The sequence below is a fragment of the Vulpes lagopus genome, chromosome 21 (genome assembly GCF_018345385.1).
Source record: "Vulpes lagopus strain Blue_001 chromosome 21, ASM1834538v1, whole genome shotgun sequence".
Lineage (NCBI taxonomy): Eukaryota > Metazoa > Chordata > Mammalia > Carnivora > Canidae > Vulpes > Vulpes lagopus.
This window is the reverse complement of record NC_054844.1, coordinates 44,141,739-44,159,810: the sequence shown is the minus strand read 5'-3', so window position 1 is coordinate 44,159,810 and position 18,072 is coordinate 44,141,739. Positions and strand designations below refer to the sequence as shown.

The following is an 18,072-nucleotide window of genomic DNA, read 5'->3' as shown; positions in this document are numbered from 1 at the left end:
AAAAGCACAGGAGGAGCTGCTAGAGGAACACCACTAACGCGTTGGCCCGGAGAGTGGATGGAGCTTAGATGTGTGGCTGCACTGAGCACACGCTTTTGTGTGAGGCCCCTCTGGTAGTAGGACAGAGCCAAACATGGAAAGAGAACCCCAAATGTCAGATTAGGGACTAGAAGAATCCCAGAATCCTAAATGCAAATCTTCCAGTTGGTATTGACATAGTTGTCAAGAGGGTAGAACGTGTTTTAACAGTTTGTTACCTTTGATTTATAACTTTTACATATTTAGACATTTGGTATGGAGGCCTATATATTTTTATACTGCCCTGAGCCCCCTAAAATATTAGGGGTAAGCCTGTTCGTCTCATAGTGATGCTGACCCCTTTCCTCTTGCCCTTTTCATTCTGTCCTTTTTTTTTTTTTTTAAAGATTTTATTTATTTATTTATTCATGAGAGACACAGAGAGAGGGAGAGAGAGGCAGAGACACAGGCAGAGGGAGAAGCAGGCTCCATGCAGGGAGTCTGATGTGGAACTCGATCCTGGGACTCCAGGATCATGCCCCAGGACCACTCAGCTGAGCCCCCCAGGTGTCCCTCCATTCTGTCCTTTATGCCTAGAAAGCCCCTAGACTTGCCCACCAAGCAATTTGTCCCTCTTCATTCTCATAGCTTCCCAAATCCACCTTTCACCTAAAACTTTTCCAGTTGACCCCCGAAGGAAGTGCTGGTTTCCTCCTCTTGCCTGTCCTTTCACAGCTGCCAAGACTTCTGCTGTTCCTAGCTGAAGACAGTGGAACTAACTTACCTGCATGCCTGTAGTCCTTTTACTGTCTCCCTATTCTTTTGTCCTTTATGTCTGGGAGTCTCCTGGTGGCCTATAGCACCATGGACCACAACCCTGTCATACCCTCTATAAAGAAATATTGGGGAAGATTCTTGTTCTTAGATGAGCTCCCAATCTAATATACAAGGCGGTGGGGATCCCTGGGTGGCGCAGCGGTTTAGCACCTGCCTTTGGCCCAGGGTGCGATCCTGGAGACCCGGGATCGAATCCCACGTCGGGCTCCCGGTGCATGGAGCCTGCTTCTCCCTCTACCTGTGTCTCTGCCTCTCTCTCTGTGTGTGTGACTATCATGAATAAATTTAAAAAAAAATTTTTTTTAAATATATAAGGCGGGCCTAAGTGGCTCAGGCAGGGTTGGAAGACAGAACCAGGGTTATCTAGATGGTGGTTTCAGTTTCATTTTTATTTTTATAAGTAAGCTCTACCCTCAACATGGGGCTTGAACTCACAACCCAGAGCTCAAGAGTTGCATGCTCTACTCACTCAGCCAGCCAGGTGCCCCTTCAGTTTCATTTACTGTGTTGGAAATAAAGGGAGTAGAACTTAGGTTAGATTCATGCAGGACTATGGGTACAGGATCAAGGTTAGAGAAAGATCAGCCTTAGGATCAAGGTTAGAGGCAGCTCCTAGGCTGGAGAGCCTATCAGGGTGGTTCCTAGAGTATGGAGATGGAAGAGGACCAGGCTTGGGAGAGAGCTGGAGAATGGCACCACTCAGTGACCCAGACCAGAAAACCAAGTGCCATTTTCATCTCCCCTTCTCTTTTATTTTTTTTTAATTTTTATTTATTTATGATAGTCACACACAGAGAGAGAGAGAGAGAGGCAGAGAGAGAAGCAGGCTCCATGCACCAGGAGCCCGACGTGGGATTCGATCCCGGGTCTCCAGGATCGTGCCCTGGGCCAAAGGCAGGCGCCAAACCGCTGAGCCACCCAGGGGTCCCCTCCCTTTCTCTTTTATCCCCCACAGTAATTCCTGAGGCCTATCAGTTCTTCCTTCTTAAACCTCTTGAGGGACGCCTGGGTGGCTCAGTGATTGAGCGTCTGCCTTCAGTCAGGGCATGACCCCAGGGTCCTGGGATCGAATCCCACATTGGGCTCCCCACATGGAGCCTGCTTCTCCCTCTGCCTGTGTCTCTGTCTCTCTCTGTGTATCTCATGAATGAATGAATGAATGAATGAATAAATAAATAAATAAATAAATAAATAAAATCTTTAAAAAACTAAACCTCTCAAGTTCTGTCCACTTCTCTCCATTCTCACTATCATCTCAGAGCTCAGGCAACAACTATCTCCTACCTGGATTTCATTTTTAAGTAATCTCTACACCCAATGTGGGGCTCAAATTCACAACCCTGATATCAAGAGTCGCATGCTCTACCGACTGAGCCAGCCAGTTTCCACTCCCAGCGGGATTTTAACAACAGACTCCTATTGCACACCATGTCCCCAGTGCCCCTCGTCTCACTCATTCTCCACACTAGAGCTGGAATGATCCTTCTAAAGTGCAATTTTAAAATGCAGGATCTTTAGGGCACCTGGCTGGCTCAGCCAGTGGAGTGTTCAACTTTTGAGCTCAGGGTCATGAGTTTGAGCCTCACATTGGGTGTAGAGATTACTAAAAACTAAAAATAAAATAGAGGCACCTGAGTGGCTCAGTGGGTTAAGCAGCTGACTTGGTTTCAGCTCAGGTCATGATCTTGTGGTCATGGGATGGAGCCCCACATCAGGCTCTGCATTCAGCACAGAGTTGGCTTCAAATTCTCCCTCTCCCTCCAGCTCGTGTTTTCTCTCTGTCTCTCAAATACATAAATAAAAACGTTTTAAAAATTTAAATAAATAATGAAAATAAAATTATAAAATAAAATGCTAGAGTTTCCTCACTCTTCTGGTTAGATGACTTCTTGCTACCTTCTGAATAAAATTCAAATGTCTTAGTGCCTTAGCTTGATTGATGCTCAGGATCCTTCAGGACCCAGCCACTAGAACCAGTCTCACCTCTCTGCACCCTGCTACACTTGCAGCTGTTCATTCTGGCCACATTGAATTACTTGCCCTTTGTGGAAGAGACCATGTAACCCCCTCATTTTAAAACCATTATATTTACTGCTCCTTCTCCATGGAACATCCTTCTCTTCCCTCCCAATGCAGGTCCTCCATGTGAGTCTTAAATGTTACCACCTCCTGGAAGCCTTCCTTGACTACCAGTTCTCAGGACTGGGATGCATTCCCTCCCTACCACCCCTCTTTTCATAGCATCCACTGTCTACCCCTCTTACAATACTACTGCACCAGGTTGAAATTATTTGCCTTTTAATCCTTGGTAGTCCCGGATAGACTATTAACTTTTTAAGGCCAAGGATTCTATATTATTCACTGTTCAGTCACTTATGAAATTTCTGCTGACAGCCTACTATGTACCAGACACTGTTGCAACTGGTGAAGTTATAGCGGTGAATAAGGTCCCGGCCCTGTGGGGAAAAGGGGGGGGGGGAATCAATAAAATAAAAATAAATAAAACAATGATAAGTGGTAAAAAGAAAAATAAAAGAAGAAAGGAGCCAAAGAAGGGAAGGTAGCAACTATTTAGATGGGGTGGTCAGGAAAGGCTTCTCTGAGAAGGTGCTATTTGAAATGAGACCTAAATGAAATGAGAGTGAGTATAATCTGGGAGAAGAATGTCCTGGGCATAGGAAATAGCCAAGGGCCTGAGTGGGAACAAGATGGTGTATCTGAGAATCAGCAGGAACAAGCTGAACCCTGGAATTTTTTCTATGAGCACTGGAAAAGTATGGGGGGGGGGTTAAGTTGCATTGTCTAATCTACATTTTAAAAGATCACTTTAGGACACCTAGGTGGCTCAACGGTTGAGCATCTGCCTTGAGCTCAATTTGTGATCCCAGGGTCCTGGGATGGAGTCCTGCGTTGGCCTCCCCTGCAGGGAGCCTGCTTCTCCCTCTGCCTGTGTCTCTGCCTCTCTCTCTGTGTCTCTCATGAATAAATAAATAACATCTTTAAATAAAATAAATAAAAGATCATTTTAGCTACTTACTGTGTGGAGAGTAGACTGTAACAAAAATAGATTGTGGAGTTCGGGGAGAACAGATAGGAAGCTACTGTAGTGATCTAGCAAGAGATGTCAGTGGCTTGGACCCAACTAGGTTTTGGAAGTGGTAAGGGGTGAGTAAATGTGGGATATATTTGTATTCTCATGGTTCAGCATGATGTCTGGCTAGACATTCAATAAATATTTGATGAATGAATTAAGAATGAATTAATCCAACTAAACGAGGACTCTGAGCTGGAACTGAAATCATCTATCCTTTAAGCCTTTACTAAAATGCCAACCCCTCTACAAACTAGAAGTAGATAGTTGGCACTAACAAAGGATCAGAACTAGGCTATATATATTTGTTAATTTCTAAAAAATCAATAGGGAGGTGATAAATAACCCAATAGGAAAATGGGCAAAGGATATACATGAATAGGCATTTCACAGAAGGAGAAACATGAGTGGCCAATAAATGTATGAAAAGATGCTCAGCCTCAGTAATAATCAGGCAAGTATAAATTTAAGCCACCATGAAATACTATTTTCTATCCAACAGATTAGCTAAATATCAAAGATGGTGAGGATAGGGGTAGCAACTAAAACTCTTATATACTTTGGTGGACATAAATATTGGAAAACAAAATGACATTATCTAGAAAAGTTCGTATCCTCAACCTAACAATTCCCTTTATGCAGAAATTCTTGCCAACGTATATCCAGAGACATGTACAGAAATGTGCTGAGCTGTATTGTTTGTAATGGCAAAAAGCTGGAAACAAGCCTCAGTACTCATCAACAGGGGAATTAATCAAATTGGTGGATTATTATACAATGAACAGGAATAAACTACAGTGATCTACGTCAACATGGGTGAATCTTAGGAAGATAATGTTGAATGAAAAGAGCAAGCAAAGGGAGTCTACAAAGAATATTACATCACTCTTAGCACGGTAAAAAAAAAAAAACGGAAAAAGAGGGGAGATAAAATAAACAATATACGGCAAAAATATGAAAAAAATCCTTGAAATGATCAACATAAAATTCAGAGGCTACTATAAAAGAGAAGCATATGTGGGCCCCCAGTGGCATTGATAATATTTTTCTTTTCTTTTCTTTTCTTTTTTAGGTAAACTCTATTTCCAATGTGGAGCTCAAACTCACAATCCGAAGATCCAAAGTCACATGCTCTACCAACGGAGCCAGCTAGGCACTCCACGGAAAGCAAAGATTTTTGTCTTTTTTTTTTTTGCCCACATCTGTGTTTCATGCACCTAGAACAGTGCCTGGCACATAGTAAGATAGCAATAAATATCTGTTGAGTAAATAGTATGTTACTTGCATCCATTCATGATTTAAATATTTCATCCTTCTTTAAAAGAAGGAAAAGAAAAAAAATAAAAAATAAAAGAAGGAAAAGACCTCTAATCGCGGTGTCTTCTTGATCATTCTAGCTGGAATCATACTGCTTCCTCAACTCCTATTACTCAAATAACCTATTAAATCTTGCTGCATATTGTAGCTGTATATGCACAACTCTTCCTTACAGGTTATACTTATGAAGACGAGGGATTATGTTTTCCCCCCTTTTTATTCCCATTTACAATATGAAGCATAATACCTTGCACATAGTAGATGCTCAATAAATGTTGATTGATTACTTGAAGTCACAGGAGACAAGGGCAAACCAGAAAGGACAAAGCCATGCTATTTATATTTAAAGCCGAAAAAGAACTTAATTAGTTGTCTAGTGTTTTCCTACATTTTGCAGCTAAAAAAACTGAAGTCTAGGGAGATGAAATGATTTCCCCAGTCATATAACTAAACAGTAGTATTACAAAATTTAGATTCAGACCTCTAGTTTGTGTCCTCAGCTCTTCACATTATATCACAATGACTTTTGTTTTCTGTGTTGTCTGTGTGTGTTCCTTGGCTTGGGAGCTACCAAATGGCAAGCACCAAATCTATGTTCACACAGATACCTAATCATAGCTTCTAGGTAAATATGTAAGACTTGTACAAATTCATCATACAAATTCAAAGGAATCTAGGTTCTTCTCCAGCAAAAATCTGTTTGGCTATCCTTCTGCCACCAACTTTCCCACTGGTCCCTTCCTTGGAAGCGTAGATGCTAATGACTCCCTCCCTCCATCTACTGTTTTCTTTCTCCAGGAATAGGCAGGTTTACTGATGGCTCACAGTCCAGCTCTCCTGGGGAGTTGCGTTAGCAGGAGAAGTAGGGAATCTGACAGGCGTACCCACCACGCTTGAAATTAAGTCACTAAAGGAGGCGTTCAAGACTTAAGTGTCGTCCTTGTCCAGGGGCCTGGCTGGCTGAGTCAGAAGAGCATGCAACTCTTGATCCTGGGGTCATGAGTTTGAGCTCCACGTTGGACTTAGAGGCTCACAAAAAATAAATTGAAAAAAGAAATAAGAATAGTTCTTATAGGCAGTGCAAAGGTACCACTCCAACTTGTACAAAAGGGCCTGTTGAACACAAAGGGTATCCTAGAAGGTTAACACTGGAGAGAACCTTAAAAATCATTTTCCCCCGATTTTTCCAAATGAGGAAACTGGAGTTTTGAGATATATGGTAACATGTAAAATTATTGGGGGTGTTAGTAGTAAGGCTAGGACTAGACCCCCAGTCTCCTGCTTCCAGGACAGCTGTTCTCTCCATGCCTCGTGCTGGTGACATGTGCATCTAGCAAAGCGCATCCTAAAGTAGCCTCATCGTTAGCCATCAGGAGTGAAAAATAAATTATTCAAACCCTTCCACCTCTCTCTGGCATTTTTTTTTCCTTTGCATTTCTCTATGTCCTATTCTCTCTTTTTATCCTTCTTATGTTTCTCTCTGTGAATCCATCTCTGGGGTTTCAAATGGAACTGTGGCAAGCCTGCATGATTCTTTTGATTTTTTTTTTCTTTTGATTTTTTCTTGTCTAAGCCATTGTTTCCAGTCCAAAGGCAAACATACATAAGCCAATCAGGACTCTTTCTTGGTGACCTTTGCGGAAAAGAACACTCAGAATTTCTGTATGAGAGGTGCTGGACCTCCCTCCTAGCCTATCCAGTCAATTAAAATGAGCCTCTGGCCCCCCTGAGGGCTGTTAACCAATCCTAAGAAAGAAAAGATCAATCTCATTTCTCCGTCACCACTGTGCAGGGAGGCTGCTAACCAGTCAGAATGTGCCACTAACAGTCATTAGAAAAACTGGCCAATCAGGCCAACCTTGTTACATGGTCTGGTAGGAAAAGAAAGGGATTGATTGGAAAGGATAGTCTGGCTCCACACCCTTTCCTTCCCGGATCCCAGTTTTCCATCGCTCAAGTGGTGGAAGGCCCCTTTCCCAAGCCCTGGGCTCAGAAGATCCCTAGACCCTTCCCTAACGTTCCCTTTTGTTGTCTTGAAATTCTCCACATCCCACGTACCGCAGCCCCAGCCCCCGCCCCTGCCCCTGCCCGCAGCCTCGCCAACCCCCTACTGGTTTAATTTCTGACTTGGGCCTGGCAGCCGCAGGCCTCCCCGGGTCCCCGTCCTCCCCACCCGTCTCTCCATCCACCGACCAAAGGACTTGTTTTGCATGATTGATGAGGGTGAAAAAAGTGCAGTAGGTGATCGTTGAGTCTTGGAGACGACCCTGCAGGGATCTTGCAATCGAGTCTCCCCAGGGAGCAGTGCAGACTCGAAACCGCGATGCTTCCGGCTCCAACGATGCTAACAACACCAGTAACTGCTACTGGTATTACCAGCACTTACTGCACTGTACTGAGGTCCAAGCACCTTGTTACAAGCTCCGGGCCCTAACCTGCGCCCTCGCTGGGAGGGGGGGTGGGGACGCCCTCTGACGCCCCCCAGCTGCGGGCGGACAGGGATCCAGGAGGGGCGGCCGCTCGCCCAAGGTCACGGCAGGTCGGGCGTCAATCGGAGCCCAGCACCGAGGGGGTCAGCCCTGCAGCCTGTAGCCCCCGGCGTCCTCGCGGGCCCCTTCTTCCAATCCTCCGGGGGGGGGGCGGGTCTGAACTGTCGGGCCATCGGCTGCCACGACCCTTGGGTGGCGGCTCCTGAAGCTGCGGGCTCGGGGGTGGGGGTGGGGTGGGGCGGGGACCTCCGTGCAGCGCCCCCGCCGCCCGCTAACTACCTGTTGATGGGATCCCCACGACCCCAGCTCCCCTCTTCACCTCCCCCCTCCCCCCCGCTCCGCGTCTAGCCCTGGGGCCGGGGGGGGGGCGGTGTGGGAGTTTCGGGGGAACGGGTGAGAATCCTGCCCGAGCGGGCGGCGTGGACGCGGGGAGGCCCGGCCTCCGCCCGCGCCCGCGCCCCGTCGCTCCCCGCGCCTCCCCCTCCCTCCAGGAGCTCGGGGCCATAAAAATGCAGATGGAGGATCGGTGTGAAATAACGGGCCCATATAAATCCCTCTGCCGCCCGCCTGCAAGATGGATTGGCCGCATTGAAATTCCTCCGCGAGGATAATTAAACTCGGGGCCTCATCCGGGCAAAATTACATTCCTGTAATGGCGCCGCTCGGGGTCCCGGGAAATTGCTCCGCGGGCTTTCAGCGCCGCTTTTTATCGCCGGCCGGGGTGTGCCTGGCTGCGGCTCGCCTCTCCTCCGGGACCGTAAAGCTGCTGCCGTGATTTATCCTCCCCTTCTCCCAAATCCGATTAAATGGAGGAGCTCGGGGCCGGGGCGCCGCGGGGCCGGGAGCCGGGAGGGGGCGGCGGGAAGGACGGGGCCAAGGAGGGGAGGACAAACGGCCCCTCGGAGGGTGGCGGATTTGGCTTTATTTACAGCCGCGGCTCTCTTTTTATTTTTTATTTTTTATGGGGGTTTGGCGAGCTTTCCCCGTCCTTCTCGCGCTGCGTTCAAGCCCGACGCCCGATGGCCGAGGCGCTAGGCCCTGCCGCCCCCCTCCCTCCCGGGGAGACCAGGAGGCCCGGAGCAGGGGTGGGGCCGGGAGCGCCCCCCGGGGGGGGCAGGGAAGAGCCAAAGGGCGCGAGGGCCGCTCGTGTCCACGCCCGCAGATGGGACCTCCGAGGCCCTGCGGATGCTGGTGCCCGCCGCCCCTCGACGGTCGCAGCACCCGGGCGCTGCAGTCATGGCCCCCAGGAGCCCCTATCTTCTGGTCCGCGAGGCCCGTTTCCTCTGGCTCATCACTAGAATAAGAGGGAGGGGGAAATAAAGACCTGCGGCTGGGGCATGCCGCCCACTACTCGCCCATTGCACGGGCTTCCCATCCATAAGGTCGGGGCTCCTGGGCCACAGAAGGCAGGACTCCCGTGACTTCATTTTCCTTCTGCTACATTTTGAGCCCCCGAACCCCAAACTCGATGTCTGTTACTTAGCACTGGATTCTGGTATTTGTGTGTGTGTAGGGGAGGGAGGCTTGGCAACGTGACTGCACATGCCGGGACTGGGGACACGCGTCCGAGACCCCAAACGCTGGGCCGACCAAAACCTCAGGCCACGTTACGGATGGGCTTTCGGGCTTTCGGGTTTTCCGGGCCGAGCTGAGCTCGTTTCTGCACGGGGCCCGCTCCGCCTGCAGTTCCCCGTCTCCAGCACCAGGTGGAGCGACTGGCCGGGCCCCGACGCACAGCTGGCAGGCGGCGCTGTGGCGCCCCGGCCGACCCCCAACGTCGCGGTCACTCTAGCCCTCGTAGAGCGACTCGTTGGTCCAGGCCGCGCATGCGCCGAGCCTTCCTTTGGCTCTCCCCGCCCACCACCACCCCCCGCCCCTCTCGGTCGTCTCCGCTCTGGGAGCAGGTAAGGCCTTGTGCCCTCGCGCCCGCGATGCGCCGCGCACGCGCGCGGGACGCCCACGTCGCGTGAGTCCTGTGCGGGCCCTCCTTGCGCGCTCCCACCCGGGGCCTCCCGCCCGCCCTCGTCCCGCTGCTCCCGCGCCCTCGGGCCGCCCCCGCCGCGTGCCGGTGACCTCCAGCCGCGCGGGGCTGCCGCCATCTTGGGAGCCTCGTGGGGGGGGGGGGGGCGGGAGGAGCGCCGTGGAGCTGGCGACTCGGTCCCCCCGGCCGCTCGGCCCTCACGGAGGCGCTTTCCTCTCTCTTGCCCACCGGGCGTTGCCACAAACGCCAGGCCCCGCCGGCCTCCGCTTCCCCTTCTCGTCCCTCCGACTCCTGCGCCCTCTGCTGCCCCAAGCCGTGGGGGTGGCCGGTGCCTCCTGTTGAAGTCCACGTGGACGTGGTGGGACAGCAGCCGAAACCCGCTCCCGCGCAGGCCGTGGCGCAGGAGGCGGCCGGGGCTACACCCGCAGCCCGCCCCCGGCGCGGCCGCGAGGACCGGAAGTGGGCTGCCGGCGGGGTTCTGTCTGAGGAGCAGGCCCCACAGGGGCGCGGGGCCGCGGGGGCCGGTCCTCGCCCGCCAGCTCTCCTGTCAGGGGCCGCTGACGCGCCCCAGACCCCGCTCTCCACACGGAGAGGTTTGTGGTGGTTCAGTCAGCAGCTCCCTAGCGACGTGACTGCTCCACACCTGGTCCGCAGCGCCGTAGGCTGGCAGGTGCAGGCCCGCCCTGGTTAGGTGGCCAGGGGAGCCGTCTGCACCTCGTGCAGCCTCCTGTAGTGGCCACCCTCTGTTGCGGGCTTTTTTTTTTAATACTTTATTTTATTTATTCATGAGAGAGAGAGGCAGAGAGAAGCAGGCTCCACGCAGGGAGCCCGACGTGGGACTCCATCCCGGGACCCCCGGGGTCACGCCTAGGCCGAAGGCGGTGCTAAACCACTGAGCCACTCAGGGATCCCATGTTGGGGGCTTGTACATGTCAGTACCGCGTTGAACTTGTTACCTGTTGCTTAATTTACCCCCCCTCCCCCCCGCAGAAATATGTTTGCAAATAACTGAGGTTTAATTTGCCTTGGAGGGAAACTTTATTTACTTATTTATTATGTTCTTTTTTTTTTTTTTAAGAGTTTATTTATTCATGAGAGACACACAGAGAGGCAGAGACACAGGCAGAGGAAGACGCAGGCTCCACGCAGGGAGCCCAATGCGGGACTCCATCCTGGGACTCCAGGATCACAACCTGAGCTGAAGGCAGCACTAAACCGCTGAGCCACCCAGGCACCCTATTTATTACATTCTAAGTAAACTCTATGCCCAAGTTGGGTCTTGAACTCACAACTTGGGAGTCATATGTCCTGTTGACAGCCAGCCAGATGTCTAGTCCTTTTTTATTTATTTTTAAGCCATTTATTTTAGAGAGGAGGGACAGGGGGGAGGAAGAGAAGTTCAGGCAGACTCCAGCCTGAGTGCAGAGCCCTTTGTGGGGCTCAATCCCAGGACCCTGAGCCAGTGACCTGAACTGAAACCAATAGTGGAGCACTCAGTGACTGAGTCACCCAGGTGCCCCTCTCCCTGTCCACTATTTTTTTTTTAAGCTTTAGGGAAATTTTCTGATTTTGACCAAAGAAAATCTTTATAGTCTGCAGCAAAATTGGGTTAGAGTTATATATGAGCACCTGGAGACAGGACAAGAATTGAAGGCATCGATTAATCTGAAAGTGACTGATGCTGGATTCAAGGGTAGCCTTGGAAAATCTTCATTACAACTCATTTGAGGGGATCCCTGGGTGGCACAGCGGTTTGGCGCCTGCCTTTGGCCGGGGGTTCGATCCTGGAGACCCGGGATCGAATCCTACGTCGGGCTCCCGGTGCATGGAGCCTGCTTCTCCCTCTGCCTCTCTCTCTCTCACTGTGTGCCTATCATAAATAAATAAAAATTTGAAGAAGAAAAAAATCCCATAGCCCATCACACTTTAAAAAAAAAAGAAAACAGGGCAGCCCCGGTGACGCAGCGGTTTAGCACCACCTGCAGCCCGGGGTGTGATCCTGGAGACCCGGGATCGGGTCCCGCGCCAGGCTTCCTGCAGGGAGCCTGCTTCTCCCTCTCCCTCTGCCTCTGTCTCTGCCTCTCTCTTCACTCTCTCTGAATGAACAGATAAATAAATCTTAAAAAAAAAAAAAAAACTCATTTAAGGAAGTATTAGTTAACAGGTTTAAGTAATCCTTGAGTATTTCATATTAGGAAGCATTAACTTTTTTTTTGATATTTTACTTCTTGAGAACGAGCACAGAGGTAAAGGGAGAAGCAGACTCCCCACTGAGCAGGGAACCCGATGCAGGGCTCTATCTCAGGACCCTGTGATCATGATCTGAGTCAAAGGCTCTCGGGTGCCCCTAGGAAGCATTAACTTAAGTGTGAGAAGATTCCTGGCTCTAGGAGTACAATCATTAGGAGACTGGTTTAAAGACCATGGACGCCATGCCCCTCAGGACGCCTGGGGGGCTCAGTGGTTGAGCCATCTGCCTTTGGCTCAGGGCATGATCCCGTAGTCCTGGGTCAAGTCCGGCATTGGGCTCCCTACAGGGAGCCTGCTTCTCCCTCTCCCTGTCTCTGTATCTCTCATGAATAAATAAGTAAAATCTTTAAAAAAAACAAAAAACAAAAAACCATGCTCTCAGTGTACCTAAGGATCACTTGAGAAGCTTGTTTGAAGTATAGGATACTTGGGCCTTATACCCAGAGATCTTGACCAAGAACGTCTAAAGTGGGACCCAAATATGCAAAATTTTTTGAATACACATTTTGAATACACTGTCCCTTTCCTCAGGTAAGTAGTTCAGGTGGATGTCTCACTTGGAGAAATCATTTTTGTAGGTCTTTAACTCAACAAGTGTCTCAAATATTTCTACCAACTTAGGGCACCTACAGGTATTAGCATTGTTTTAGATCTTGAACGTACAAAATTGAATGCTACTTAGTGTGAATGTGAAAATGAATACTTTAACAGTCATAGTTAGACTAATGGGCGGATTCCTCATTGATCTGCCCCTGTTAATTAAGGTAGGAAAATGAAGTGTTTGAGGAATCCAATAAGTTTTAGGTAATTCAGTGAAAGGTTGTTGGAGATCCTTCCAGGGTCTTGGCCTTCAACAGATATGTCCCAAGAGTCTTTAAAGGGCAGCTGTTTCAGTCTCAGACAATGAAATCTTGAGAAGAGTTTCTTTTGAATAGAGACTGAAGAAAATTTAGAGGACACAGGAACTTCCTCTGACAACACCAACTCATGAGCTATGGAACTGAGTGACAGGTCTTAAAGTTGAGACCAGGTGGCTACTTGTTCAGACAGGGGGAGTCACTTGATGATAAGGAAATCTTGAAAAGAAGCTGTGGAGGGAGTCTTGACTTGGTTTTAATTCCATCTCTGCTGATGACTTGAGGTCATTCACTCTGCTCTCAGGGCCATTTAACTTTTCCAGAGCACCTTTTCTGCTAATAAGGATGTCCTTTGGTGAACAAGGACAACGTTTACAATGCTGCTTCTGTAATTCCAGCTCTCCTGCTACAGCCCCTCATCCCCTGAAAATGTACGCCTGTGCAAAGTTCGTCTCCACCCCCTTCTTGGTGAGTACCTGCCTTTTTTGGAAGAATTTTTCAGGAGGGCCATCTCGTCTCTCCTTGCCATAGGACGGTCTTCACAGCTGGGCTGGTGGAAGGTCCTTTGCTGTGTTAGCCTGACAGCAGAGAGTGAATGCTTACCAGATACTCCCTGTCTCAGATCCCTTGGAAGCTGTTGATTCTTTTCATCCAACCATATTAGAAGAGTGTAAAGGAGAATCTAGACTAAGATCAGGTTATTTCTATCCTGACTCTCTGTTCTATAAACTAGAACCCACCTAGAAATGGTAAACATGAAGTAGATAGCCTAACTTGAACTGAGTATACACTGTGTACAGGATCTTGCCCTGAGTATTCGAGAGCCATAGCCCAGAGTTCCCTCTGGGAGGTTAAATTTGGGTGGCAAGTTGAAACACCTGTAAATACACATTGGAAAAATACTTGATTCAGAAGCAGCAGCATGGAAGAAAGATTTTTTTTTCTAAGATGTATTATTTATTTTAGAGGGAGGAAGAGAGAGTTACTAGTGGGAGGGGCAAAGGAAAAGGGAGAGAGAATCTCAGCTCTGAGTGTGGAGCCTGATGCAGGGCTCGATCTCACAATCCTGACATCATGACCTGAGCTAAAACTGAGTCGGGCATATAACTTACTGTGCCACCCAGGTGCCCCAGAAATTACAGATTATTTGTTGATGGAGATAACTGATTCATACATCTGTGAGTGGAAAAGGGTGGCGCAATTCCTGGATACCGTTGGTGGAATACTTATTATGCCTGCCACTGGGTGTACCATTTTGTGTATATAATTTCATTCACTTCTCACATCAACCCTGGATTATTGTATGCCAATTTTATAGATGAGAAAGCAGGTTTAGAAAGATTTAAGTGACTTGTCCTGAGATTACACAGCTGAAATAGAGCTAAGATTAGAATCTAGATCTATCTTGGCAGCCCTGGTGGCTCAGCGGTTTAGCGCCGCCTTTAGCCCAGGGCCTGATCCTGGAGACCTGGGATCGAGTCCCACATTGGGCTCCCTGCATGGGGCCTCCTTCTCCCTCTTCCGGTGTCTCTGCCTCCCCCCCACCCCCCGTGTATATCATTAATAAATAAGTTTTAAAATCTTTTTTAAAAATTCTAGATGTATCTGACTAGAACCCTGGCTGGTAACCACTATGTTGTCTGCTTTTGCTGGGGGTTAGAAAAGGCTACAGGATGGAGTGGATTTTGAGCATGGATCATTTTGCATGTTTTCCTGAAGGATGTGTTTAGGAAAAGATGCTCCTCCAATCATTGGCTTCCCTCTTACGGGCTGGCCATTACCAATATATCTCTCTTACTAAGTGAAGCAGTTGCTTCTGAGGCTTGGATTTCTTCCCATTCTCAAGGCCTGTGAAAGGATATATGAGAGGGTAATACTTTGTGGCCTGAAAGGAAGTAGGTTTCTTCCCTTAAACCAAAGGAGAAGCCTGAAAAGTAAGAGAACTAGTGTAGTTCTTGAATCTAAAATTTGCTAAAGTAAAAAAATGATCCAAGATTCCTTTTAGGATTTTATTTATTTATTCTTGAAAGAGACACAGAGAGAAAGAGAGGCAGAGACAGAGGAAGAGGGAGAAGCAGGCTCCATTCAGGAAGCCTGAAGTGGGACTCGATCCTGAGTCTCCAGGATCAGGCCATGGGCTGAAGGTGGCGCTAAACCACTGAGCCACCCGGGCTGCCCTGATCCAAGATTCTGATTTAAGTTCAAGAGAATGAATGGGACATCCATGTGACAACTTGGGATGGTTCTGAAACTCCTCCACTGCCTTTCTTGACCCTCTTGCCTTTGTGTCATTCTCCTTAGGCCCGGAGCACCTCTCAGCTGTTGAGCCGATCACTGTCTGCAGTGGTGCTAAAACCACCAGAGACACTGACAGATAAGGTACCTTATGAGGTGGAATTGGGCCTGTGGATTGGGGGTGAAGGGTGTAGAGGGCTGCCTGGCAGCACCAGTAGGGGGAGTGCTGAGGACAGTCATCACAGACAAAAGTTAGTGAAGGATCAAGGCCATTGGCTTAGGTGAAGATAGGAGGACGGCCCATACTACATATGATCTAGTGTTCCAACTTTTGCCACTGGCAGCACATGCCCGTGTGTGCTGCTGATAACTACCATTACCTGACCTAGTTTACTGACTTTGGCTGGTGGTATTTGGTCCCATGCAGATAGATGATGATTTCAGGGCACCAACAACTGGCAAGGGCTTCAGTCTTAAACTTCTAGACCATACCTGAATCTTGAAGGTATTTGATTCCTACCTTGTATCATAAAGTTCTGCTTGGCAGCATGGGATTTTCCAGGGAGTTAAAAGTTTTTGTGTTTGGGGGAAAAGGCATGGAATGTGATAGCATAGAAGGCTTAAATGGTACAAAAATTACTGAAGCAAAAAGAGATTTTTTAAAAATCCTTACCTTCTACCTGTGTCTTCTTCACAGAGCCTCAGCAGCTTGGCAGCCCCACATCCCCTGACCTCACTTATTCCTAGCCGCAGCTTCCAAACCAGTGCCATTTCAAGGGACATTGACACGGCAGCCAAGTTCATTGGGGCTGGGGCTGCCACTGTAGGGGTGGCTGGCTCTGGGGCTGGAATTGGGACTGTGTTTGGGAGCCTCATCATTGGTTATGCCAGGTAAGATGGGCCCTACATTGGCTCTCAGATATATTTCCAAAGATCTAGGCAGAAATATCTAGGGATCTTGAGCTCTACACTATCTTATACAGTAGCCACATGTGGTTATTTGAATTTAAATTTTAATTAAGTGGGGGCTTCTGGCTGGCTCAGTCAGTAGGGCATGTGACTCTCAGGTTCATGAGTTCCAGTGACATGTTGGGTGTAGAGATTACTTAAAAATAAATAATTTTTTAATTAACTAAAAGTACATAAAGTTTAAATATTGTGTACTTAGAATATGGTTAGGTAGTCACATGTGACTAGTGGCTACCATATTGGAAAATTCCTTTGAAAAGCTTTGGAAAATCAGCAAAACAGGTGGGAGGGCCGTATCTGGGCCACCACTTGGTTTTCGTACAGCTGAGCTAAGAATGGGTTTTACATCTTTAAAGTGTCATGAAAACGGGGCGGGGGGGGGGCGGGCAACAGACTGTGTGTGACCCACAACAGTTACAATATTTACTGTCTGGCTCTTTACAGAGAAAGTTTGCTGCCACTGGTCTAGAGCATAGTCAGCATAGTGGTTTTGTTGCTGCTTTTCCCCATCCCTGGGAATTCCCCATCACTCCTGGGAAAACTGCCTTTGCAGCCAACCCCACAGCTTCCTGACACTTGGGACTATTTGGTCTCCACCAGCTCTGGGCAACTCACCGTTAGAACTAAATTAATCCTCTTGAGACCTGCTAGTTCTCTTAATGCCTTTGAGGAAATAGGTTTATTTGTTAAGATTTATATGGAACTAGCCTGCCTGCTTCTGTGTCCACAGTTCTGTTAGAAGCTGGTGTTCTTTGCCTTATCCATCAAGGCTTCCAGAGGGGACAGACTAAGGGAAATAGAATGATATATTGACTTCCAAAGTTGGGAGTCTTTTATCCCATTTTGTTTCTAAACCCCACAGACCATTTGTAGCTTCTTAAAGCCCAAAATCTTTGACTATTTTGAAATGAAAGAAAATAGTCTGTCCCTCTGATTCCCTTGTTCTCTAGAATGGGTTTTTTCTGGTTGTATTCCATAAAGCCCTAGGGTTTTGAAATATGCCCAGAGACCATCTTAAAGAATGAAGGGGAGACCAGTCAAACAAGCCTTTAAAATCCCGCACTTTTTTACCATTGTAGTTTGATTTTTATACATTTTGTATTTTGAGTTTCTGCTACTTAAAGTTTCAAAACACTACTCTGATAGACTCTGCCACTCTGGATACCTCTTCCATTATGGTTGGGCCCTGGATAGTTAAATGTCCAGGCCCAGAGGTGTTAAGTTATGATACGGGTAATCCACTAGAGAAGGTAATGTTTGTACCGGGGCCATGTTACAGAATTTTGTATTTTCCACTCCCATCATTCAGTCTGTAAGCCCTTGATGTATCAGGCAAGAATTGGGGGCATGCTGGTGTCACTCTGAGAGACTCATTACATAAGATGAGCTTGAGGAGATGGAGATGAGTTTTCCCTGAGCCTGCCTTTGATGTTTGTCTTTTTCTTTGTGTGGACTAGAAATTCAGTCTTTTCTCCTCCCCTTCTCCCAGGAATCCCTCTCTGAAGCAACAGCTCTTCTCCTACGCCATTCTGGGCTTTGCCCTCTCGGAGGCCATGGGGCTCTTTTGCCTGATGGTGGCCTTTCTCATCCTCTTCGCCATGTGAAGGAGTCGTCTCCACCTCCCATAGGTCTTTATCCCATGTCTTGTCTGCCCTGTATGCCCTGTATGTTCCTTTTCCTATACCTCCCCAGGCAGCCTGGGGAAAGTGGTTGGCTCAGGGTTTGACAGAGGAAAGACAAATAAATACTGTATTAATAAGATCTTTCTTGTGTCTCCTGTGTATATTTGTTCTCCACAGTTGGCTGAGTGCCTTGGTGAGAGTTTAAGGCCTGGTGGGTGGTGACAATTCTAAACTCTGCATGAGTCTGGGCTCACTTGTTCTTCATTGTGTCAGGAAGGCTTTATTCAGATTAGCAGTCCTTTTTAATAATTTTCACCTGGGATGGCCTGTTATCTTGGAGGATTGGGTCAGTGGAAACAAACAAGGCTGGCTTAAAATTTCGACGAATGGGCTGTTTGCACTGCTA

At 48.2% G+C, this 18,072-nt stretch overlaps 1 protein-coding gene across 2 annotated transcripts; it reads left to right on the top strand.

Annotated features, from left to right (window-relative positions):
- The first annotated feature begins 9,279 nt into the window (after positions 1-9,279).
- Positions 9,280-17,805, top strand: ATP5MC2 (ATP synthase membrane subunit c locus 2). Of its 2 annotated transcripts, none has more exons than XM_041736863.1 (5): positions 9,280-9,656; positions 13,239-13,308; positions 15,142-15,219; positions 15,773-15,966; positions 17,534-17,805. In XM_041736863.1, exons 1-5 carry the CDS (start codon positions 9,295-9,297, stop codon positions 17,646-17,648), a joined length of 819 nt encoding a protein of 272 aa, XP_041592797.1. In that variant the 5' UTR covers positions 9,280-9,294; the 3' UTR covers positions 17,649-17,805. The 2 variants fall into 2 exon arrangements, with proteins under 2 accessions (XP_041592797.1, XP_041592798.1); XM_041736864.1 differs by having other exon boundaries at positions 9,655-9,718.
- The last annotated feature ends 267 nt before the right edge of the window (positions 17,806-18,072 follow it).